The sequence below is a fragment of the Lynx rufus genome, unplaced genomic scaffold, assembly GCF_022079265.1.
Source record: "Lynx rufus isolate CCGP_SWC_20201006 ecotype Redwood Valley unplaced genomic scaffold, mLynRuf1.p SCAF_28, whole genome shotgun sequence".
Taxonomy (NCBI): Eukaryota; Metazoa; Chordata; class Mammalia; order Carnivora; family Felidae; genus Lynx; species Lynx rufus.
The window spans coordinates 9,995,197-10,012,712 of NW_025814843.1; the positions used below are offsets into that span (position 1 = coordinate 9,995,197).

Here is a 17,516-nt window from a genome sequence, read left to right on the forward strand (position 1 = left end):
TTGGCTGTCCGTGCCGAACCTGCTTTGGATCCTCTGTCTCTCTCTTGCTCTCTGCCCCTCCCCTGCTCTCTCTCTCTCTCTCAAAATTAAACATTTTGAAAAATAAATAAAATGATCGAATGATGTATAAGGCCTTTTTTTTTAATTTCTAGTTTCTCTCCCTTTAATTTTTTTTTTTTTTAATTTTTTTTTTTTCAACGTTTATTTATTTTTGGGACAGAGAGAGACAGAGCATGAACGGGGGAGGGGCAGAGAGAGAGGGAGACACAGAATCGGAAGCAGGCTCCAGGCTCTGAGCCATCAGCCCAGAGCCCGACGCGGGGCTCGAACTCACGGACCGCGAGATCGTGACCTGGCTGAAGTCGGACGCTTAACCGACTGCGCCACCCAGGCGCCCCTCCCTTTAATTTTTTTTAATGTTTATTTATTTTTGAGAGAGAGAGAGAGAGAGAGAGAGAGAACGAGTGGGGGAGGGGCAAAGAGAGAGAGGGAGACACAGAATCCAAAGCAGGCTCCACACACTGGGAGATTGTGACCTGAGCTGAAGTCAGACGCTTAACCGACTGAGCCACCCAGGCGCCCCTCTCCCTTTTCTTCTCTGCCAACCCCACCCTTCCTACCGCCAGCGAAACCTGCCAGGTCCCGGCCCACCTTCCTGACAAACTCGGCTCCTTTCACGCTAGTTCATCCCACCTCCTAGCTGTTCTGCCTGTTTCTATTCCCGGCGCATTCTCCACATGGGAAGTTAGCGTACTTGGAATACAGTCCAACCTCGTTCCTCAACACGGTCATCTACCGATTTTCAACCCTGCCTACATGTCTTAGGATCACCTGGAGGGGCTTACAAAGAAAACAAAAACGCTCACACATCAGCCTAGCAAATTCAGGTTGAAGTGCCCTCGGTGGAGACCCAGACATCCATCTGTTTTACGAGTCTGAGTTGAGGGGTGCCTGGGTGGCTCAGTCGGTTAAGCATCCAACTCTCAATTTCGGTGCAGGGGATGACCTCACGTTTTCATGGGTTCCAGCCCCATGTTGGGCTCTGCACTGACCCTGCGTGGAGACTGCTTGGGATTCTCTCTCTCTCTCTCTCTCTCTCTCTCTCTCTCTTCCCCTGCCCCAGCTCCTGCTCTCACTGCCTCTTTCAGAATAAATAAACTTTAAAAGATTACCAAACGCCCGAGTTGAAAACGACTCCAAGCTCATCTCCCAACTGCCCTCCCCCTTCCATCAGTCATTAATTGATTGATGGCCTCCTGGCTGCTCCTTGGGCATTGCCAAGTTTGTTTCCACCTCCAGGCCTTTGCCCTTGCTCTTGCCTCTGTCTAGAATGCCACCCCGCAGCCTCCTTTGAGTAACGGGAACAATCTGTGTCACGACCTTTGGTCCGTGACGTTTGCTTTTCCAAGAGGCACCCTCTCCTTATTCATGAAAATTCCACCTGTTCCCGCGAGAGCCACCCCCTTATCCAAATGAGGGGAGAATAGGGCAAGTCTATATCCCGCATAACGCTACATTCCACCCCTCAGCCCACTCGACAAACACCCTACTTGACCAACCCTACAAAGAACACAAGGGCCTGTGTCCGGGGGTGTCCTGGGGGGCGACAGCTGCCCTAGTTGATGTTGTTTTAAGTAAAGCTATCCTTGGGGCGCCTGGGTGGCGCAGTGGGTTAAGCGTCCTACTTCAGCCAGGTCACGATCTCGCGGTCCGGGAGTTCGAGCCCCGCGTCAAGCTCTGGGCTGATGGCTCAGAGCCTGGAGCCTGTTTCCCATTCTGTGTCTCCCTCTCTCTCTGCCCCTCTCCCATTCATGCTCTGTCTCTCTCTGTCCCCAAAATAAAAATAAACGTTGAAAAAAAAAAATTAAAGCTATCCTTACGCCGACTCCAGCTGATCTTGGAACGTTTGTTCTCTTTGGGCACTTGCTGATTGATCCCCTTACCTTTCCACTGAACAGACGACGACAGAAAAGTGACAAGCCACCCCCCTCTTCTTTTGACGGGGGAGGATCTGGTGTCTTCCTGGTCTGCATTTCTGTGGGTGGTGCGGGCACTGGCAAGACCAATAAGAAGTGATCCGCTCCCTTCACCGTGGGGGGAGCTCTATGGAGGAACGAGCTTTCGCTTCTGGCCAGCACCCCTGAGTTCTAGTTCTTTCTCCACTGTTTTTTAGTCATGTGACCTTGGCCGTGTTGTTCAATCTTTATGAGCACTTAAGATGGAAATAACAATCCTACCTTGCTGATAACAGTCTGTTCTCAAGTGCAGTCGTAACTAGATTTAAAAATCTAGTCTCGAGCGCATGGGTGGCTCAGTCAGTTAAGCAACGGACTCTTGGTTTCGGTTGGGGTCACGATCTCGTGGTTTGTGGGTTCGAGCCCTGCATGGGGCTCTGTGCTGACCGTGTGGAGCCTGCTTGGGATTCTCTCTCTATCTCTCCCTCTCTGCCTCTCCCCTGCTGGCTCTCTCAAATTCCCACACACTGGCTGCATCCCAAGGAAGTGGCTTTCTATGTTTGGAATAGGTTGAAGAGAAAGGCCACGTTTCCTCAGGGTCCCCGTACCTTAGTGAGCTCTGCAGAGTTCCAAACCCTGTCTGGTCTTATCTGTGGCATCACGCTTTCTACCCAGATTTATATATTGTGCACCTCAGCTGATCACGTGAATGGATGAGACTAGTAGTTGGGAAAGCTGTATGAGTGTCACACGCTGTCTCCTAATGATGTGGCTTGAAACAGAACTGGGTGGTATTGATCCGACTGACCAACTGACCTCTAATACCACGAAACTAGTTCCTGAGATAACCGGATGTGTGGCAGACATTCTGTGCCCACGGGGACAGCTGAGGTCGACACAGATTGGCAGTAATCTGTCCCGAAGCACAGAGTGAGAAGTTTCTCGGGGCTACGTGGGTAGGGAATCGGCTGGTTGGGATCTGGAGGGACTATCAGTGGACGCCCAGAAAGACCGTCAACCCCCAAAGCAGCAGCCCGTGATACATACCCGCAGAGAACGTCACAGAGAAAACTGAGGTAAAATCCGGGAATCCGATCAGATGCAGAGAATGTGGATACAGAATAATGTACAAGAAAAGGACTAAAAGATTGGTTATTTTTGAGGCTCGATGAAATATAAAATTCAGAGGATTATCTTGGTTTGTATTTGGATCTGCTATTAATGTTGCATAACTTTCGATTAGTGTGTTTATCTTTATGAATACGACTACATACACGTGATTTCATTTTATTTTATTACTTTTTACATGGTTTCATTTTAAAATAAAAAAAAAAAAAGATTGACAGAGGGGTGCCTGGGTGGCTCAGTCAGTTAAGCATCCGACTTTGGCTCAGGTCATGATCAAACAGTTCATGAATTCAAGCCCCGCGGGTTTCTGTGCTGATGCCTGGAGCTTGCCTTGGATTCTGTGTCCCCCTCTCTCTCTGTTCCTTCCTCTCTCACACTCTGTTTCTCTCTCTCTCTCTCTCAAAAATAAATACACATTAAAAAATTAAAAAATAAAAATCTTTTAAAAAAGATTAACAGAGAGCGATAGAACATAAAGATGGAAAGAACCAAGGTCCTCGGTGGTTTTGTGGAGTTACTCAATTTACCGACCCTGGAGTTCTCGGCCACCTTCCCGTTATATATATATATCTTTGGCTGATTTGCTTGTAAGATCAAGGGCTATTAACAATTTGTCATACACTTGGCCGATATTTTTTTCCCTCTCTGCAATTCGTCTTTTAATGTAGTTTATTGGGTGGTTTTCTATCTTGGAATTTTCTAGTATTATATTGTCAAGTCTTGTCATCTGTTTCCTTTATGGTATCTGACTTTTGGTCTTACTTTAAAAAGCCTTCACTGGGGGTGCCTGGGAGGTGCACTCGGTTGAGCATCAGATTCTTGATCTTGGCTGGGGTCATGATCTTTTTTTTTTTTTTTTTCAACGTTTATTTATTTTTGGGACAGAGAGAGACAGAGCATGAACGGTGGAGGGGCAGAGAGAGAGGGAGACACAGAATCGGAAACAGGCTCCAGGCTCTGAGCCATCAGCCCAGAGCCCGACGCGGGGCTCGAACTCACGGACCGCGAGATCGTGACCTGGCTGAAGTCGGACGCTTAACCGACTGCACCACCCAGGCGCCCCAGCTGGGGTCATGATCTTACAGTTCGTGAGTTCAAGCCCTGCTTGAACTCGGTGCTGATGGTGTGGAGCCTGCTTGGGATTCTCTCTCTCTCCCTCTCTCTCTGCCCCTCCCCTGCTCGTTTTCTCACTCTCTATCAAAACAAATGAATAAACTGAAAAAAAAAATGGACATGGGCTGGATTTGGCCCATGGGCCATACCTCGCTGGCCCCTAACGTACATCCTGTGGGTGCTCCCCCACGGCCCCTGCCCTCTCCCCCATTGTGTTAGCGGCCAGATTTGGAGGCAACTGACCTGCCCCCCTAGCTCTAGAGCATAACTGTTTTAACCTAAAAAGTTGATTCTTGTCATCTTGTTAGAGTGATTGCTCCTGGATACTCAGCCCTAAGTCAATCACACCCCGGCCAGTGTGACTGAGTTGATACCTGAACCAGTTCAGGCCAATGAGTTGCAAAGGGAGATTAACTGGGGCTTTGGGGAAAGATGCACCCTTCTTCTTGTGGGAGGCCTACTGGACGCTGTTCCTTTCTCCCCTTCTGGAAGACGTGGGAGCCTATCATTCAGGGTTCCTGGTTGCATGAAACAAAAAATAATTCGGTGCAATTGAAGCACAAATGGACTTTATTATGAGGGTCCTGGGTAGTTCACAAACTCTATAGGAGCAGTAGGAATCTCTAGAAGGAAGAGGCTTGGAGTCTGAACAGCCAGGGAAAATTCCACTGCTGTAGACCACAGTGGAGCCGGAGACGTGTGCCCGGAAAGCGGAGACACTTGACATCTCAAGCGGGTGGCTTGACATCTCAGCCTCTGTAGCGGGAGGAGGGCTCTGCCTGATGAGGTGGGAGAGTCCTTAAACACTGAGATTCAGATCTTGGGAGACCAAAAAGGTTGACAAATGACCCCTGTCATGGACTGAAGGTTTTTGTCCATCCAAAACTCATGTGTTGAGGTGCCATCCCCCCAATGCGATGGTATTTGGAGGCGGGGCCTTTGGAGATAATTAGGGTTTCGACGAGGTCATAAGGGGGCGGAGTCCTTATGATAGGATTAGTGCCTTATAAGAAGTTGAGAACTAGCTCTCTTTGCGGTGTGAGATGCCTGGGGAAGACAGGAAGAGGGAACCCAATCAGCTGGCGTCCTGGACTTCCCAGACTCTAGAAGTGTCAGACATAATGTTTGTTGTATAAGACACCTGGTTTATGGCATTTTGTTATAGGAGCCCAAAGAGACTAGTACAACCTCTGAAGAATGACAAAGAACACAGCCATGTTGCCACCATGAGGAAGCGAACTTGGAATAAGGCTGCCCCCAGAGACTGAAACCAGGTCCTTTGTGACATCTTTAGCCCATTGGATTCAGGCTTCTCTGATGCACACTCTGTCTTGAGACCATTATTGCACGACGCAGCACAGTCCCCTTCTTTTAATGTTGTTGTTGGTTCGATTTGCATTTTTTTCTATCACTTGCTGAATAAAGAACCCCTGTCTGATGAGGGGTAAAGGGAAGACGGGGGTGGGTGGTGGGGGGTAGCGGTAACAGTCCCAGAGAGGGGGAAGAAGCTTAGAGTAGACCATTGGGCTGATGATTTATTAATCAGGCCTCTGGGTGCAATTGACAGAAACACATCTTGAATGTGTTCAAGTCACAAAGGGGAAATTAATGGTTTGGGGTCATTTACTGAATACATCTTTATGAAGCACCTACCATATGCTGGGCACCGTGCTAAGCACTGAGGATACAGATCAAAACAGACAAAATAACCTTACCCTCACGGAGCTTACATGAGCAAATAAACACAGAGTGTGTTAGATGGCAATAAGGGCTATACGCAAAAGGAAGGGAAGGGAAATAGGGAGTTGCTGGGGAAAGTGACTGCAGTTTTAAACAGGTGGTCAGGGAGTTATTTGAATAAGGGTGGTATCTGAATAAGGAAGGAGGTTGAAATTTTCCATGCCGAGCCATTCATTTATTAAATATTTTACCTCGTGGCAAAATCACACACCATCCTCCAAGCAGAGAGATGCTCATACGTGGAGGGAGCCGGAGACAGCGAACAGTGTCAGAAGCACAGGAAAGCCCGTAAGCCGGCTTCGTTGTCCAGCGGGAGTCGCTCTGGCCAGTTCCTGTGCCAGGTCTGTGAGCCGAGGATGATGCAACGGACCATCCGAGTTCTGCTGAGGATTCTGGTTTCATCCCTCCTGATGGACCAAGCGTGATTCAATCCCGATGGTCCAAGCAGGACAGACTCTTTTCGTCCCCCACAAACTCTCTAAGGGGTCGCATCTCTGGTGCCCACTCTGTGGGTCAGCTAAGCAACAAATGTGGGCGTGACAGTTGTGGGTGGAAAGAGTCTGAGCCGGGCCCCGTAGGACTCGCGTATTTTGGAACCTTGATCTTTAAGATTTGCCCCGCCTCCTCTCGAAGGGGCGGAGCGACGAGGGCAGCTGTCACCGCCTTCGCACCACCCGGCCGGCTCTCACGTGGGTTGGGCCGCTCAGTAACAGCTCTTCTTCCGGGACTTCCTGGTCGCCGCGACCAATCAGAGTGCTCTTCCTGTCCTGACCATTGTCAGCCGGCTGCCAATCGCGCGCCTCTACCAACGCCCCTTAAAGGCGCCGCCGACGCCGCCTGAGCCGGGGCTGATCAGTTTCTCGGTTCCTGCCCCCAACTGCGGCATGGAGTCGTCCCAGGGGCGGCCTGGGCCCGAGGCGGACCTCCCGGCTGTAGGGGAGCAGCAAGCCGTGATCTTCGGCGGCGGGCCGGGCCGAACCCCCTCTGAGCCGCCCTCAGGCCTCCCGGCGTCTGGGCAGGAAGAGGCCGAGAACGTTGAGGGCGCGAGCCGCCACCCCGGGGCGTCCCCGAAGACTTCCAGCCGCGGCGCCGTCCACCGGGCCGAGCGGGAGGCTCGGGACGACGAGCCCGGCCGCGGAGGGACGCGGTCCGGGCCGGGTAGCCGCCGGGGGGCGCCGGGCCCTGAGCCCGACCCCCACGGGTCCTCCCGGCTGAAGGACCCGGAGCCACCGGAGGACGAGCTTGCATCCGAGAGCGGCTGCCGTCGAGGGAGCCCGGGAGGCAGCGGGATGGAGGTGGAGCCGCAGGAGGAAGACGAGGAGGCGGCGGCGGCGGCTGGCAGGGCTGGCCGCTCGTTCTCCAGCCGCCTTCAGGACAGCCGCAGCCTGGACGGGCTGAGCGGGGCGTGCGGCGGTACCGGGTCCGCAGGGGGTGCCGAGCCCGGCGCGGGCGGCGGGCGCCGCGCCACCATCTCCAGCCCCCTGGAGCTCGAAGGCACCGTGAGCCGCCATGGCGACCTCACCCACTTCGTCGCCAACAACCTGCAGCTCAAGATTCGTCTGAGCGGCGCCCCTCAGCCCCCGCCCCCTGCCCCTGCGCGGCCCTGCGCGGCGCCCGCACCGACTCCCGCCATTCCTCCCATCGACCCCGACGTGCTGCGGGACCTGGAGCGGCTGAGTCGGGAGCTGGGCGGCAGGGTGGACCGTCTGCTGCGCGGGCTGGGCGGCGCGGTGCAGGAGCTGACGGCGCTGAGCGTGGGCTGCATCCAGACCTACCGCGACGCCGTGGACTCCCTCGGCGAAGCCGTGGACATGAGCATCAAGGGCATGTACACCCTGCTGGCCCGCTGTGAGGAGCTGGAGCGGGCGCTGCAGCCAGTTCAGGGGCTGGCGCGCCAAGTCCGGGATATCCGACGCACCCTGGAGGTGTTGGAGGCCCTGTGCAAGTGACCGGGAGGGCAGGACAGGGCCGGCCAAGCCGGGGCCCGGCAGGATCCTAAGGACTCAAGGAGCCCTGGTGGGAACTGCCCGCCGGGGGGAGGCCTATATACTGGAGGGTCTTCCAGATGCATTCAGCAGGCCTGCGACCACTCGCTGGGCCTTATTCAGGTGTATGTGGGGAAGTTCTGAAGCCTTCCCCGGTGGGAGGGGATGATGCTCTGCTTCTATTAAGTTGGCCATCTGTAGCTACCTTGTTCTCAACTCTCTTCTCCAGCTAGAGCACCGTCTCTGGGAACCCAGGGCTTTAGGTGTCGGCTTGGGAGACGTGACTGCCATATGTGGTCCAGGAAGGAGAACAGAGGAGGCCCCAGCCCCCACTGTGGCCACCCTGATTCCCGTGGTCACATCTCAGGTGCCAGGGGCTGTGGGAGGTTGAGTGGTCCTTGGCCACACACCATGCAGACAAGGATGCACATCCGCAGATGGGTAACCCCCTGCTTCTGCCCTCTGGCCCCCTACCATCCCACCTCCCCAGCCAGACCCGGGGTGGAGCTAGACGGAATGCATCGCATGGTAGAGGGGGGTGAGGTGGGAGGGGTCTCGCTGCTCTCAGGGTTCAGGCAGAATTGTTGCTGGTTTTGAAGCCCACCTATTGTGGAGTGTTCTAATCAGCTTTGGCTTTCTGAGTTTTTGTGGAATTAAAGTCCTGCTGCTAAGGCTCAGGTGTGTTTGTGTGGGCTCACAGGGGTGATAAGCTGAAGGAACGGGGATGAGGGTCGGTCTTTTTCACGGAGCTCTCCTGGCAGATGCTGGGAGAGGGGCGGGGGTCCCAGGCTACCTGGGCAAGGGTATGGCTCCTGCTCTTAGGCAGCCCTGCCATCTGGGGAGATGTGCAAGACACAGACACAGGCTCAAAGATCCATTAAAGCAGAAACACAAGCAGGGTGCCCCACTATCTGTCAGGTCCCTCTTAAATCTTGAAGCGGGACCTTAGGTCTGTAGGGAAGGGGTCCTCTTAGATCTTGAAGCGGACAGGCAAGGACTGGGTGACCTCTTGGCTGGGAAGACTGCAAACACCTGTTACCTCCATTCCTGACCCCGTTTCCCACATGCTGCTGCTCAGTGTCCTATTTGCCCCAACCTCTCCAAGCCTTCTGTTCACAGTTCATATAGTAAGATCCCGGAGCCCCCAGGTTATGGGCAGGAGAGTTACAAATAGAGATATAAGAAAAAACTCCAGTTTTATGAACCTTTCCTCCTCCCCCGCCCCCAAGGCAATAGCATCTTGGGTTGAATCTCATTACGTTTCTATTTTGGGTGTGAAAAGTTCTGGGATTCAAAACGTTGCTCTGCAAACCTTCCCCGGTAACAAGAAATTACCAGTACGAAGTTTTACGGAGAGGGGAGGAAAGGAAAAGAGAGGAACCGATTCTGGCCCGTACGGGGATCGAACCCGCGACCTTGGCGTTATTAGCACCACGCTCTAACCAACTGAGCTAACCGGCCAGCTGGTGCTAGCGCCTCAAACTGGAACCTTGTAAAATTCATATTGTTTGTCCGTCCTGTCTGTAGGCAAATTTGAAAATGGGTAGGATCATTTGGGGGGACGTGAAAACGATATTAACAGAATCACCAGGCACTTCGGGAAGCGACAGCAAGGCGCAGCAAGGGTGACGGGTAAATACAGACGCCACTCCCTGCTCGGCTGCAGGTCGGGATGTGCGTAGGGAGCCCGCGTTGGACAGCGCGCACCTAGTGGTGTCCGCCATCCCAACCAGAAACGTCAGAGGCGGAAAGCGCCGCCCGAAGCCTCCCGGTGGATTCCCGGGCTGACGGTGGTGGACCTGGGAGGGTGGGGAGTGGGGGGTGGAATTGCACAGGCAGGATGTCCTGAGACACCTTGCAAAAGCAGTAGGCTATGGAGGCACCGCTGGGATTCGAACCCAGGATCTCCTGTTTACTAGACAGGCGCTTTAACCAACTAAGCCACGGCGCCCACCGCCCGGTACCTGGCACCTTCTTTCCTTGGCCAGGTCAGCTCCACGGCAGGTGCGCGACAGGTTCGTGGCAGGTGCCTAGACGCCCCTTGGCACCAACCTCTGGCTGTTCTGTTAAACGGAGTAGAAGGGACGAAAACCAAGGCTGAGGACAAACGAACAAGTCGCAGGGGTGACGTGGAAATTGAGTCGGGGCGGGTAGGAGGTAACAAGAGAAATTCTTGAGATGACAAAACTGAACCCCGGCTGCGACAGCCGCACGCCGACGAGGATGGGATTCGAACCCACGCGTGCAGAGCACAATGGATTAGCAGTCCATCGCCTTAACCACTCGGCCACCTCGTCTGCGAAGTTGCGGCTTCCGCTCTTCTCTCTGGGGCCTGAACTCGTCCTCCCGCGCGCGGGGCCCACCCACGTGGCCGAGGGAGCGCGCGCCCGGGGACCCGGCGCAGCCCCGCGAGCACGACTCACAGGGCGACCGCCAGCCGAACGACCTTCTCTCCCGCGCGCCGAACCGAGGGCCCCGCCGCGCGCGCCCGTCCGCCGGAGCCCGGCCACGCGCCCAGGCTCTGGGTCCCCGGATCTGCGCGCACGAGCCCGCGAGATCTGGGCTCCCCCGACGGGGCGGCTCGGGACTGGGCGCCAGGAGCCCTCCTCTCCCGGCCCCCACGAGGTGCCGCTTCAGCCTGGGCGCTGGGGCTCCGGGGTAGTGAGTCACGACGGGGGAGGCGAATAAATAAAAGTGGTGGAAGCCTCGGCGAAAAGGAGCTGACCCCGACGTGATTTGAACACGCAACCTTCTGATCTGGAGTCAGACGCGCTACCGTTGCGCCACGAGGTCGGCCGGCCAAGGAGGTGGACAGGTCTCCCCATGGCCACTTGGCGGCTGGCCGGGGACCCGGCGATTGGGGACTGAGAGCGGGGACCCCCCCCCCCTCCTCCCGCCCAGAGCTTCTAAACTCCGGTGGCGTTGATGCCTGCGCCGTCCCGGCGCCAGCTTCGTGAGACCTGCGGGGACCCGGCGCGCCCGGCAGGGCAGCGGTCGTCCTGCGGGCGAGCAGGTGGCCGCGAGCTGTCACCGGGGACCCCCCCCCTTCCCCCGCCCGCCCACAGCCCAGCGGAGACGGAGTGCGAAGAATCCCGTAGAAAGCCGGACGCCTGGCGGAGCGTGAGGGAGCGCTGCCGGAGCCCCGGCACCTGGTGGGTGAGACGAACTCCTGCAAGCCTGCGTCTCTTCCTGGGTGCACCTTACCGTCGTCTGCGGGGCCTTCCGGCGCGGCCCCAGCCCCAGGCTCGGAGGTCTGATTTAAAAGTCCAGAGCAGAGCCCCAGCTTCCATAATTGTGTCACTTGTTACAGTGTTGGGGAATAATTTACATGCAGTGAAACACGCAGATCAGAAGTGTGTGTTCTGATCAGTTTTAGTAAATTCAACCCACAAACCATTTTAAGATGTAGGATGTAGGACATTTCCTCCACCCCCAGAAAGTTCTTCCCCGGTCCCTTCCCAGGGGCAACCACTGTTCTGATTTCCATCATCATAAACATCAGTATGTTTTAGAGCTCTCCAGGTGAGAAAGAGCTGGGAACTTCTAGAGAGGGGTACCGGAAGCTAGCAGAGCCCCCCCCCCCCCGTTTGCCTCTTGACAGAGGAGAGGGGTTCAACAGGCCGACATGGCGAAAGAGGTCATGCTGTGTCTCACTCTCTCCTTTCCAAGTCAAATGTCTGCACATTGGGCACAGTGGCTCTTCTGAAAGTCACAGGGACCACAGTGATGTCAAAGCCCATGGACGTTTCTAGGGCCTGGCTTTGACTCAAGGCAACATCTTCTTTTAAGAGCCTTCTTCTCCTTTGGTTGTCATGACATTCCTCTCCTGCCTTTCCCCATCCCCACCCCCAGTCTCTTTTTCTGTCCCTTTAATTCCGAGTTCTGTCTCCTCTCCTCACACTACACGCTTTCTCTAAAGTCAGCCATCTGTGTGCTGAGGGCTCCTGGAGCCTGCTCCCACCTCTGGGTTCAGACGGCCAGCCCCTGCCAGGCACCTTCACTGGACCCTGTCATCCCTCCTTCCCAGTCCTTCAGGGCTCACCGCCAGTGTCTTATCCCGTCTCTTCCCTCTCCCTCCTTCTCATTTCCAGTCATCAAGTCCTGTCCATTCCTTTTCCTCCAGAACTCTCCTGCCAGCCCTCATTCTTCCACTTCCACTGCCCCCCCCCCCTTCCTCTTTTGCCGGATTATTGTAACAGACTCCTTTCTGATGTCTCTGCCTCCAGAATAGCCAAAGAGTTTTTGCAAAACTTGATTTGCATTTCTAAAATGCAAACTTGATCCCATCACTCTGTGGCTTACAGTCAGTGCCCCAGCACCTTTGAGATTAAGTCCTAACTTATGGGCTGGGCCCCCAAGGCTGCACACTTCTTAAGAGGGCCCTGGGAGGATGTTGCCAGTGTTTCACATATAGGCTTTGCCACTTCCTAGTTATGTAATTTGCGCTGGTTATTGAACCTCCTTGAGCCTCAATGTCTCCATGTGGAGAATAGTAAAGATTGTAATGGATCACTATTAGTTCATTTGCTAAGATAAAGTGCTCAGGGCCTGACTGGTCATGATCGCTCAGTTACTACAACTGCTATTATTAATGTCTGGTCCTTGCGTGATTCCTCAGCCACTGCCTCCTCACCTCCCATGTGACAACCCTGCTGACTCATTTACAGATGCTTACATGCACTTCGGTCCCAACTCTCCTCTGCTGATCCTTCTTTACCTGGTTGACCCTTACATACCCCCCCCCCGCCCCCCGCCAACACTCAATTCAGAAGCTCCCTCCTCCCTACTCCCCCACTCCAATCTGGAGGAAGAGGCCTTTGATGTGTCTCCTCCAAGATAACTTAAAACACTACTTTTAAAAAAATGTTTATTTATTTTGAGAGAGAGAGGAGGTGTGAGTGTGTGTGTGTGTGTGTGTGTGTGTGTGTGTGAGATCAGGGGAGGAGCAGAGAGAGAAGGAGAGAGAGAATCCCACGCAGGCTCCACACTCAGCCTGGAGCCTGATGCAGGGCTTTAGCCGGGGATCATGGCCTGAGCCAAAATCGAGTTGGACGCCTGACCAACGGAGCCACCCAGGCGCCCTAAAACACTATTTGTAATTGTTTCCTTGATTGTTTCCCTCACCACATCCTAAGTTACTCAAGAGAAGGAAGTATGTATTCCTGGCACCCCATACAATTCCTGGAGTAGAGTGTGTATTCAATAAGCATTGGTGAAATTAACGAGGGATCGCTTTGGCAGAAGCACCAGAGTAGGGGAGAGCCTGCTTTGTAGAGGAAGGAGACGTGTCTGAGTAGCTCAAGGACGTGGGGTGAAGTGGAAATTTTTGCTAGAAAGGGAAGTAGGGTCAGTGAATATGGTACTGGGGAACGTGGACTTGATCTCTAGGTTCGGAAAGGTCCTGCAGCAGGTGTGAGGTATTATCAGTCCAGCGTCACCATCCAGGGTACTCTCTGACATTTAAGTCTCCATGTATCCCACCAGTTTCCAAACTTTAGAAATCAACAGATGATTCTGTCCGGATCTGCCTTGTTCAATATGGTAGCCACCAGAGTGGCTGTTCAATATGGGGCCATTCAAATTAAGTTGAGGGACACCTGGGTGGCTCAGTCGCTTAAGCATCTGACTCTTGATTTCAGCTCAGGTCATGATCTCATGGTTCGTGGGTTCAAGCCCGGAGTTGGGCTCCATGCTGACTTCAGGGAGCCTGCTTGGGATTCTCTCTCTCCCTCTCTCTGCCCCTCCCCTGCTCATGCTAGAGCATGCTCTCTCTCTTTCTCTCTCTCTCTTTCTCTCAAAATAAATAAATAAATAAGCATTTAAAAAAAGAAATTAAGTAGAAATTTAAAAATTCAGTTCCAGGGGCACCTGGGTGGCGCAGTCGGTTAAGCGTCCGACTTCAGCCAGGTCACGATCTCGCGGTCCGGGAGTTCGAGCCCCGCGTCAGGCTCTGGGCTGATGGCTCAGAGCCTGGAGCCTGCTTCCGATTCTGTGTCTCCCTCTCTCTCTGCCCCTCCCCCGTTCATGCTCTGTGTCTCTCTCTGTCCCAAAAATAAATAAACGTTGAAAAAAAAAATTTATAAAAAAATAAAAAATAAAAAAAAAAATTCAGTTCCGTAGCCCCACTAGCCAAGTGTTCAGTAGCCGGCTACCACGTTGGACAGAGACAATACGAAATATTTCCATTATCATAGAAAGTTCTGCCGGACAGCACTGATCCAGTGTGTACTCTTGTCATCTTTTTCCCCCTTCTCATTTTTTTTTTCACTTTTAAGTTGGATACTCACATTTATAACTGGAGTAAGAAACTGGATTTCTGGCCTCTCTTAAAACAACAACAAAACCCCCAGGAATCTGGCAACACTGCACTTTTATTTCCTTCCTCAAAACAATTGAGCAAAGCCGAGTAGCTGCTGCCTCGCAAAAGCCACAATAGATGTTAAATCTGTCCGTTTGCGATGATCCTAAAAGCAATGAATTGGTCACTCTTGGCGGGTATGCTCGATCTAACGACCAGTTTACAGGAAACGCAGGACACAGAGGAACATGTTAAATGAGAAGACCAGAACACTGCCCACACATGGCCCAGTGCCTTCGACACAGAAATTGCAAGAAAAGGAAACAAGGAGGAGTGGGGAGGGAGGAGGAAGAATCTAAGATTAAAAAAAAAAAAAAAAAAAGACGAAAGAGACACATTAACCAAGTGCAGCGTGTGGACTTCATCATCTATACATGGATATTGCCAGTGGATATTGGGCAATGTCAGCTATTCGGTGATGTCTGGGATTTGCTTCGAAATAACCTAGTGGGGCTGAGAGGGAGAGAGAAGTCCAGCTGAAACAAGTTTGGCCACGTGGTGGTATTTTTGAAGCAGAATGGTAGGGTTCAAACGGGGTTCGTCATACTATTTTATTTGTACATACGTTTGAGTCTTTCCATGATAACCACCCCCCCCCAGCCCCCAAGCTCTTTTCTGACCAGATCAAATCAAATGTTAGGATGTGTGGGTTCCAGCCCTGGAGCCAGTGGACCGCCACCAGTGAAGGACACGCCATGTCATCAGCAGTACCTCCTACGGCCACAGGGTGGTTCTAAAACTCACTTTTGTGTGACCTCTGCAGAGTAAGCTTCTGGGAACCAAGGTCATGGAAAAGTGACAGGACAGACCTAAACGCCTGCTCACTGTTTATTAATTCTTTTTTTTTTTTTAACTTTTTTAACGTTTATTTATTTTTGAGACAGAGAGAGACAGAGCATGAACGGGGGAGGGGCAGAGAGAGAGGGAGACACAGAACCGGAAGCAGGCTCTAGGCTCTGAGCCATCAGCCCAGAGCCCGACGCGGGGCTCGAACTCACGGTCGGTGAGATCGTGACCTGAGCTGAAGTCAGCTGTTCAACCGACTGAGCCACCCAGGCGCCCCATCACTGTTTATTAATTCTTAATGTGAAACGTGACTACCAGTGCTTACTATCTAGTAGGCTCCCCTAGGCAGGAAGCCTGTAATAAACAGAATGCCCCAAACTTCCATCTGCAGGAACCCAAACTCTAAGAGACATGCTTGACCCCTTCCTTTTTTCTCACCTACCCATAGTCTCATGTTTAGACCTTATTTTTTCATGCTCTCTTGATTCCTTACACTTTGCTCCACTTTCTTATTCCACTCTGGTCCAATATCATTCCATCCGTCCTGGATAACTATACCGATTCTTCACAAGCCTTCTACTTAACATCTTAAAATCGATTCTCCATATTGCAACCAAAGTCATCTTCTAGAATGCTAACCTGACCAGGTCCATCCCCATGGCTGCAAGGCCACATGTGTTGTCCACCCATCCCCCATCCCCCTGATCTCTTCTTCCCCTTCCAATACTAGGCTTCAGACACACTAGCTTCCTTTGTGTCCCACGAACACACTGGCCTTGTTCCCACCTAAGGACCTTTGCACTTGCCTCTGCCTGGAAAGTTCTTTCCCCAGATCTTTCCCCGGCTGACTCCTTCTCTTCATTCTATTTGCTCCGGGAACTTGGAAAATCTTGCAAAGGCATGTGTTGGGTTTTGCTTCCTTTCATTGGATGACAGTGCTACCTTCTTCTGCGAACGGTCAGACTTGATCAACTGTCACTGGGGGAGTTTGGCTCTGAAGGCCTGGGCTTCCTCATCCCAGGAGAAAGGTCATGTGATCCGCAGGCACCGGAAGGAGGCCTTCAGTGCTTTGCGTCTTGTCCGTGTGCTCAGAAGGTTTCCAGGCTTGCTACGCTGTAATTACGCGCACAGAGCCCGCCTCATTATACTTTCCATGTCTTTGTTGTACTTGTTTTGAGGGTCTCCTAACGAGTGTCACCTCAAAGGAGAGAAGCAGATGGGGTCACTGTATTTTGCCTGTCCCTCCTGAGGTGGCGGAGGTTTGAAAATATTTTCAGAATTTTGAAATGGTGCAACGATTAAAGAGAGAGTCTCCCCTACACATCCGAGAGCTGAGAAACCAGTGTGGGTCGTATTCGATCATCAGCCAGTATTTTGGGAGTAAAAAAAAAATCAAGAGACTTTGCTGAATCTCAGTCTTTATACAGATAATTCCTCTGAAAAATCTAAATGATGGCATTTTATTGTTTTATGAGTTTTGGTGACCACATTGTCTCCATTAGGAGGATAAGGCTGTACTACCCTCGAAAGAAGTGGTTTTGTATGAAAATGTCATTACATAGTTTCAATATATAGGAAGTGAACATTTAGGAACATCAATCTGAAAAATATTTCTTCTTTTTATAAAGCAATTTAACGTCTCAATAATAATACTATATAAGACCCAGAAGGAAAACTTAGAAAGGGTTATCATTTAAAACTTTTTATTTTAAAATAATTTGATTTACTGAAAAGTTGCGAAAATAATACAGACAGGGGTGGATGGCTGGCTTAGTCGGTAGAGCATGTGACTCTTGATCTCGGAGCTGTGAATTCAAGCCCCAGGTTAGGTGTAGAGCTTACTTAAAAAAAATAAAATAAAAGATAAAAAAAATACATATATAATAAGAGAATTCTGATGTGCCTTCAAGACCAGGCTTTATCATTACCTCTCTATCTCTACAGACACGCGTATATATTTTTTTTTAATCATTTGACGGTAAATTGCAGACATGATTCTCCTTTACCACTAAAACTGCATGTATTTGCTAACCAGGGCATTCTCTTCCATAAAGGCAGTAGAATTTATCAAAAACCAGGAAATTAACACCGATAATACTGATATCTAAACTGGAAGCCTTATTCAAATTTGCCAATGGTTCCACTAATGTCCTTCACAATAAAAGAAAATGGTTGTTTTTTGTTTTCCGGTCCAAGATCCATTAGGATCACACATTTTATTTCTCATGTCAAATGTGTCACATCTCTTTAGTCTCCCTAAATCTGGAAGAGCTCTTCAGTCTTTGTCTTTCGTGACTTTGAAGAAACACCTTTTCACTATCTCTTTGAGTTCTGATTTTACCTATTGGTTTAGAAAAAGGAAATCTATCTATTTGAGTGGGGTCCTCAAATAGATGTGTATCCTCTCAATTTTGAGCACATTTCCTAAAACAAAGTTTAAGGATAAAGGAC

At 51.7% G+C, this 17,516-nt stretch overlaps 1 protein-coding gene, 4 non-coding genes and 1 pseudogene across 5 annotated transcripts; 2 read left to right on the forward strand and 4 right to left on the reverse strand.

Moving 5' to 3' along the window:
• Positions 1-2,302: 2,302 nt before the first annotated feature.
• LOC124519701 (DNA-directed RNA polymerases I, II, and III subunit RPABC4-like) lies at positions 2,303-3,127 on the forward strand (annotated as a pseudogene).
• A 3,642-nt stretch (positions 3,128-6,769) lies between these two features.
• Positions 6,770-8,594, forward strand: BORCS6 (BLOC-1 related complex subunit 6). The gene has a single exon (XM_047089830.1). It carries the CDS (start codon positions 6,821-6,823, stop codon positions 7,883-7,885), a length of 1,065 nt encoding a protein of 354 aa, XP_046945786.1. The 5' UTR covers positions 6,770-6,820; the 3' UTR covers positions 7,886-8,594.
• Positions 8,595-9,308: 714 nt separating this feature from the next.
• On the reverse strand, positions 9,309-9,382 carry TRNAI-AAU (transfer RNA isoleucine (anticodon AAU)). The gene has a single exon. It is a non-coding gene; the product is annotated as a tRNA-Ile (tRNA).
• Positions 9,383-9,798: 416 nt separating this feature from the next.
• Positions 9,799-9,872, reverse strand: TRNAT-AGU (transfer RNA threonine (anticodon AGU)). Its single transcript has one exon. It is a non-coding gene; the product is annotated as a tRNA-Thr (tRNA).
• Positions 9,873-10,136: 264 nt separating this feature from the next.
• On the reverse strand, positions 10,137-10,218 carry TRNAS-GCU (transfer RNA serine (anticodon GCU)). The gene has a single exon. It is a non-coding gene; the product is annotated as a tRNA-Ser (tRNA).
• Positions 10,219-10,642: 424 nt separating this feature from the next.
• TRNAW-CCA (transfer RNA tryptophan (anticodon CCA)) lies at positions 10,643-10,714 on the reverse strand. The gene has a single exon. It is a non-coding gene; the product is annotated as a tRNA-Trp (tRNA).
• Positions 10,715-17,516: the final 6,802 nt, after the last annotated feature.